The sequence below is a fragment of the Lagenorhynchus albirostris genome, chromosome 2 (genome assembly GCF_949774975.1).
Source record: "Lagenorhynchus albirostris chromosome 2, mLagAlb1.1, whole genome shotgun sequence".
Classification (NCBI taxonomy): domain Eukaryota; kingdom Metazoa; phylum Chordata; class Mammalia; order Artiodactyla; family Delphinidae; genus Lagenorhynchus; species Lagenorhynchus albirostris.
The window spans coordinates 16,568,723-16,576,271 of NC_083096.1; the positions used below are offsets into that span (position 1 = coordinate 16,568,723).

General features: G+C 38.0%; 1 protein-coding gene across 2 annotated transcripts in view; it reads left to right on the forward strand.

Annotated features, from left to right (window-relative positions):
* TGFB2 (transforming growth factor beta 2) overlaps positions 1–3,704 on the forward strand; it is an 83,955-nt gene extending 80,251 nt beyond the window's left edge. Inside the window, exon 7 of one of the 2 annotated variants that reach the window (XM_060127160.1) lies at positions 915–3,704. In XM_060127160.1, coding sequence (XP_059983143.1) covers positions 915–1,073 — 159 coding nt within the window. In that variant the 3' untranslated portion in view covers positions 1,074–3,704. The remainder of the gene's footprint in view (positions 1–914) is intronic. The other variant, XM_060127167.1, reaches the window with a different exon arrangement.
* Positions 3,705–7,549: the final 3,845 nt, after the last annotated feature.

Consider the following 7,549-nt stretch of genomic DNA (forward strand, 5'->3'; position numbering starts at 1 on the left):
ATTCAATCCTCCAACTTAGCCACTACCGTTTACCACATGGAAAGCTAAATGGAGGGTTGATTATTATTTTAAGAAAAATGTAACAAAGTGAATCATTAAGAATATAGATTACTTCTGAGGTCGTTCTTAGCATGACTGTATTTACGAAGCAATGAAAAGACTTTGATCTTTATTTATTTTAAATGAAAATTTAGGTGACATTAAATTGGCCTGAGAAGACACTTAGCCTAGGAAGATTTCACACTGCAGACAGATGTCTTTTGCTCTACCTAAGGGTAGATTAAAGCTCTGATGAGAGTTTTAATAAAAAATGTTATTCTCCTGTTTATCCATGTATTCATTTCTTCACCTAGCATGTGAGTCTTGTTTTGATTTTGTCCAGAGAAGTCTCACTAGGGCTATAAGGTTAAAAAAAAAAGAGGTGTGTAGAGTCCCTGACCTCAAGCGAACTCTTCATCTAGGTGGGGATTGAAACTACTCACGAAACAACTTCAGTTACAGAGAAGTGTAGACACAAGGCGAAATACCAGGTTTGGTATTTGGACAAAGTTTTCTGAGGGCCTGGGAAGTATGGGCGGCAAAGGAGTGATCAAAGTAAAGACTCCTTGGAAAAACTGGAAAATCTGTTGAATGAGCAATTTTGTCTAATCTGACTTTTACAGAAGTATTTGTTTACAATGTATGAGAAAAGGATTCTGTAGGAAAATGGTGAATTCAGGGATTCCTCAGGACGCCTACCCATTTGACTATAATTGGAGAATAAGTAAAGGAAAGTGTAAGCCCCGAATAATCTAAATTGCCTACTCAGTGCTGTGACTGATAAGATAACTATGTGCGACGGTTCTATTAAAAAATAATTGCCTGTTTTTTGGGGTCTTTTCCTATGTTTTCTTTCTTCTCCTGTGTCCTTTCAGGTTCTCAGCTTATATAATACCATAAATCCAGAAGCATCTGCTTCCCCTTGCTGCGTGTCCCAGGATTTAGAACCGCTCACCATTCTCTACTACATCGGCAAAACACCCAAGATTGAACAGCTTTCTAATATGATCGTAAAGTCTTGCAAATGCAGCTAAGATTCTTGGAAAAGTGACAAGACGATAATCAAACAGTGATGATGATGATGATGATGATGATGATGATAGTGACAAAGGCAATGTTTGTAACAAGAAAACACGAGAGAGCCTTGCTTCATCAGTGTTTAAAAAAAATTTGAAAAAGCGGTACTAGTTCAAACACTTCGGAAGTTTGTGTTCTGTTTGTTCAAACTGGCATCTGAAACAAACAAAAAAAAGTTGAAGGCTTTATTCTATATTTTACCTACCCTGTAAGTGAGAGAGACAAGAAGCAAAACCTTTTTTTCTTGAGAAAAAAAAATAAACACTGGAAGAATTTGTTAGTGTTAATTATGTGAAAGAAAAAAAAAAAACAGGAAAATCCCGTTAAGTGGAGTTGCTGTACATACGTTTTTATCCCATGCCTCACTTGATTTTTCTGTATTGCTATGCAATAGGCATCCTTCCATTCTTACTCTTAGAGTTAACAGTGAGTTATTTATTGTGTGTTACTATATAATGAACATTTCATTGCCCTTGGAAAATAAAACAGGTGTATAAAGTGGAGACCAAATACTTGGCCAGAAACTCATGGATGGCTTAAGGAACTTGAACTCAAACGAGCCAGCAAAAAAAAGAGGTCATATTAACGGGATGAAAAATGCAAGTGACCTATTATATGACCGAGCAAGTCTGCATGTAGAAAAGACCCTGCAAACACATGCTCTCTACCAACTGCCGGAGGAAGCTTCTTGTAAGGTTCAAAACTGAAAAGCCTGTTAATAAAGGAAACTTTTGGTCAGAATAAGTCTGTAAGATTTTTTTTTTTCCTTTTTAATTGTAAATGGTTCTTTGTCAGTTTAGTCAACCAGTGAAATGTTGAAATGTTTTGATATGTACTGGTCGAACTTCAGACCTTAAAGTATTGCTGTATAGCTATGCTCTAGATTTTTCCTTCATTTCGGTGTATGTAACCATACCTATATTACTACAATAGATGGGTATAGAAGCCAGTATAATTGGAAACACATCTGCAGATCTCTTTTGCAAACGATGAAATCAAAACATTAACTACTTTATGTGTAATGTATAAATTTTTACCATATTTTTAATGTTCTGTAATAATGTCAACTCTGATTTAGATTGGACTTAAATTTGGGCGCTTTTTAATGATCGTTCGGAATTGTGTGTTTCCTTTAGCTGGCCAGTACTTTTGAGTAAAGCCCCTGTATTTTGACTTGCACTACAAATACATGTTTGATAGTATTTGTTCCACCTGTGCTTTTGCATTGTCCATTATTATGACATAAGCTACCTGAGTCCACTTGTCCTTTTTTTTTTCTTTCATAAAAAGACATAGTTTTCCTTCATTTTCTAAGCATCATTACTAATCAGTTCAGACATTAACAATCTTCTATTTTAGGGAAATTGGGGATTATAGATACATAGATAATTGAGGTGAAATGTTTTAGTTTTAGCAAGGGCTTAAGGATCTGACTGGAACTCAGAATCTTGGTGACTGGGTTAAGAAAGGTTTCTCTAACTTGGTTTAATCAGTATTTTCACAGAATTCTACTGTTATAAAAGAGCAGACAGTTCTTAGGAAACAACTTTTTCTTTAATCGAGTTTTTAGTGTTCAGGGAGAAATGGAAAGATTTACATTTTAGTTGATTTTTTTTTTTTAAGGAAGAAAAAAAGCCCAGGTCAGCATAAGTCATTTAGTTTATTTCACTGAAGTTAAGGTTTTTATAGATGTTCTTTGAAGGTTGAAAAGGCACTAGGCAAATTCTCCCATGATCAAAAAATCCTTTCTTTCCTCTGAATGAGAGTTATCAAATCAGAGGTTAGAATTTACCTTGCTGAAATACATGATTTGCCACATTTTTGCAGAGGAGGTAACCTTATGTCAGGGGTTGTAGGATATGTCAGTTTGTCAGTTGTCTCTTATTTAGCTTTAGGATAACAATTAATAGTAAGTCAATGGAATATTTGCAGTTTTACCTAAAGAGCAGCACAATGAGGTGTGAATCCAGCATGAAGTTGTTTGTTTGATGTAGTGTACTTCTTTTTTGGAATTTCCTGACCATTATTAAAATGACAAATTGGATTTGTTTGAAAACTGGAAAAGCAAGAGATAGGATGCCACAGTACCAAACAACCCTTGGGTTGGATGTAACCCAATCCCAGATTGGAGTGTGTTGGTTTTTTTTTTCTCTTCCACTTTTCTATCCATTCTATGTAAATCACTTATTTCTGCAGGTATTTTCCTCTCAGATAGAATGACATTTTGTTTTGTATTATTTTGTCTTTCCTCATGAATGCACTGATAATATTTTAAATGCTCTATTTTAAGATCTCTTGAATCTTTTTTTTTTTTAGTTTGGGGGTTTTATAAGGCCTTTATTTCCCATAAGTAAATATTGCTATGAGAGGGGAGGGAGCGAGGAAAATGTTAGTATGTGGGTGGGGTTGGCCTGCAGTTTTTCTGTGATAAACAGCAATACGATTTTATGGTTGGCATGATTTTTTTTTTTTTAAATGGAACATAAGAATAGCTGTTTTGTATTTTGATGACTGATTACGCTGTATTTTAACACAATGTATGTCTGTTTTTGTGGTGCTCTAGTGGTAAATAAATTATTTCAATTATATGTCGATGTGTTTTTCCTGTCCTGGTATCATCCTGGAGACCAGAGAACACTTCTGATTCAGGGAGCGTGATCTCAAGCTAGAAAAGTCATACCAGCTTTAAGATCGTGCTTTTTTTTTTTTTCCTCAGAGAGATTCAGTCCAGAGATGTCATGCTTTAGAGTTCCAGAGCCAGGATGTATCTATCAAGGCCTGAAGAAAGCGCTGTGCAGGCTTTGTATTCCCTTGTTTATTGCTATTTGGTAATTGTTGGAGATTTAGTTTCCATCCAGCTTGACTGTCTACCAGAAAAAAAAATGCAGAGAGTTGTTTGGACCATGCTTTGGCTTTCTAATCCTATGTTCTGCCAACCCCAGGGCCAAAAGAACTGGTCTAGACAGTATCCCCTGTAGCCCCATAACTTGGATAGTTGCTGAGCCAGCCAGATATAACAAGAGCCACGTGCTCTTTGGGGTCGGTCTTTGAGAGCAGCTACTCCTTTATTTCTCCCCTACCGCTGCACCAAAAAACCCCTATTCCCGCAAACTTCTTTGGCTGTTCACCCTGCAAGACCAGACTTTGCAAGTGAGTTGCCAGTCTCTCAGTAAATCAAAGTAATAAAAAACGTCGTTGTGGCTCCATCTGGCTGTCCTGCTTTATCTAATGAAAGAACGAATTTGTGCCTGTGTTCTAAACATCACCTAGAAACAAACCATCCATTCAAACGTCTAGGTAGAACAGAAAACGGTTCCCTTTTCTACACTCTGTGTTTCATCTTTTATACTCATCTGTTATAGACAGAGGAAGTGTTTCACTTGAAAACAATTCGTTCGTGCTTCTCTGCAGTACCAGGGGCCAGTACCAGGCCTATCACCCCAGCCCTCATCACCTTCATTTGAAGTGTGAGAATAAGAGGGTATCATAGGGTCATGAAAAGAGTCACGTAAGAGCTGTATCAACTTGGTAAATTTGTCAGCCACTCTGAGCCTCCGTTTCTTTATCTTTAAAATGAAGATGAGATTTACCTGCTTTGTGTGTTTGTTTTTGTGCCCTGGCTATTGTTAAGTAAGTGGACATGGGAAAAGTACTTTGGTGTTTGGCCTGTAGATGATGGTCAGTAAATCGTAGTCTTAACAGCTTTTTAACGTCTATTCAGACTGTAACCAGGGGCCACACTCCTTCCTCTGGATACTGAATGTGTAACCTCCAGACCCTAATCTCATCAATGAATCAGGCCATCAGTTATTCCTGAGAATATTGTCACTCAATTTCTTAACTTTTGGGTTACATGACTGACCAGAAACTGTTTAAAATCATGGGGAAATGTTCAGGTGAAGCTTTGCTTCCCGTCCACCGACTGAAATTCAACGTAACAGAGACAAGGCGGTTAGTTGATGGTCCCATTTTCTAAGATGGTGATACTGAGAGCCCCAGTTAGTTGAGCACCCACCAGCTACTGTTCCCTGTTATCCTACGTAACCTCACATGTCACCCTACGATGTAGGCTTTTTTGATAGAACTCCATTTGACAGGGAAATGAGCAGACTCGGAATGGTTAAATTACATGTCCAAGATCACCCAGGTTATAAGAGGAAGGTCGAGAACTTCATTGTTCAGTACACTAGCTACTTGCCACGTGTGGCTTTCAAGCAACTGAAATATGGCGAATCTGAATTGAGACATTCCAAGGTGTAATATCCAAACCATATTTTGAAGACTTAGTACAAAAGAGAAAGAATATCTAATGTCTCATTACTTTTTTATATTGATTACATGTCTGAATAATACTATTTGAATATATGGGATTAAATAAAGTATATTATTGAAATTATTTCACCTGTTTCTTTTTTACTTTTTTAATACAATTACTAGAAATTTTAAAAGTACATATGGTGCTCGTATTCCTACCCTATTCTATTTCTCTAGAATTGTTTTTTCAGTTCTTTCTTAGAATTTCCCCATCTCTCTGCTTACATTGCCCATCTATCCTTGCGTGCTGTTTACTTTGTCTATTAGAACCCTTAGCATATTAATCACAGTGGTTTTCAATTCCAGGTCTGGTAATTCTGACATCCCTGCCATGTGTGGTTCTGATGCTTGCTCTGTCCTTTCAAATTGTGCTTTTTGCCTTTTGGTATGCCTTGTAATTTTTTCTTATAGCTGGACATGATGTACTGGGTAAAAGGAACTGCTACAAATAGGCCTTAGAAATATGGTGGTGAAGTGGGAGGGGAAGCAGTCTATAGGTCTATGATAAGGTCTCAGTCTTCCAGTGAACCTGGGCCTCTGGACTGTGACATTCACAAGAGGTGCTCAGATTTCTTCTCCCTCCTTAGCTGGGGCAGGATGGCTAGTATGTTGTAGAGTTGGATATTTCCCTTCCTCAAGGTCAGCAGTTTGTTAGTCTCTGATAATATTCCAGCAGGTGAGCCTCTGGTTAACTGGTTTCCCCAGAGGGCTTGATAAGAACAGAGTGCTCTGGTGTATTGCAAAATGATTCCTTTGCCCCATTCCCTGCAGGAAGTCCTAGATTTTTCTCTGGTATTTACTGTGGGAATCTGGTGGATCTCCTGGAGGTGAATCTCACAATATTGTGTGTGTATGTAGGGGTTGGGAGGAGGCTATGGGTGGGTCCCCCAGAGTTTTTAACTCTCAGAGGTGTTCACACTGAGCCTCTAGCAATTCATAAATTACCATTCAGGTTTTCCTATCCCGGCACTAGTTCCTGCAGCGGTTTCTTTCTTTTTTGTGTCTATCAATAATGTGATGGGTAAAGCATAGTCCATTCATACAATGAAATGTTGTCTAGTAATTAAAAGAAAATGAATTAGATTTAAATGTATCAACATATATACATCTCAGAAATATGATGTTGAGGGCTTCCCTGGTGGCGCAGTGGTTGAGAGCCCACCTGCCGATGCAGGGGACACGGGTTTGTGCCCCGGTCCTGGAAGATCCCACATGCCACGGAGCGGCTGGGCCCGTGAGCCATGGCCGCTGAGCCTGTGCATCCGGAGCCTGTGCTCCGCAACGGGAGAGGCCACAACAGTGAGAGGCCCGCGTACCGCAAAAAAAAAAAAAAAAAAAAATATATATATATATATATATATGATGATGAGTGAAAAAAGCAAGTTACAAAAATACATGTGCAGATGACCATCCTGAAGTTGGATTTTATCTTTATATCTGTATTGCTAATATTTTTACTATGTATGTATTCACAAATAATATATAATACTAATTCTTGAATTTTATGTAAATCATATCACCCACAGCAGTTTCTGCTTATAAGTCTCTGCTCTGATAAGTGGTGATGACCTCTATTTCCCCATCCGTCTCTTCAACCTTGGGGACAGTGGTTTGCCCTGTATCCTCCCCTCTCTATGGATCCAGGAAGATTTGTTGATTTTTTTTCAGTCTTTTCAACTTGTTACTAGTTGTTAGGACAGAGTGGTGACTCCTAAGCTCCTTACATGTGGAGTCAGAAGTTCTTTCTACTTCTGTTCACAGCTCTGGTGTAGAATTTGAAAGCAGGTCTGTTTAAGGGCTAAACTATTCCCTTAGCCCGCCCCCTGCAGGAAGTCCTAGATTCCAGCTTTTGTTTTGTTTTGTTTGTATTACCAGCTTTTGTTTTTGTAATTAACCTATGATTGAACAATATTGAGTCAAACTCTATGAAATTATTCTTGTAGGTCATGATGTGTTGAAATTTGCCAATTCTTTAGGGTTCATCCTAACAGTTGGAGCTGATTGACAGATGTGGCAATGAAAGTACATACATTCTACAAGCTCCACTGGCAAAGCACTTGATAAAATTTATGGTTACTTATCAGCAAAGCACTACTGAGACAGTACAACCTATTTCTAG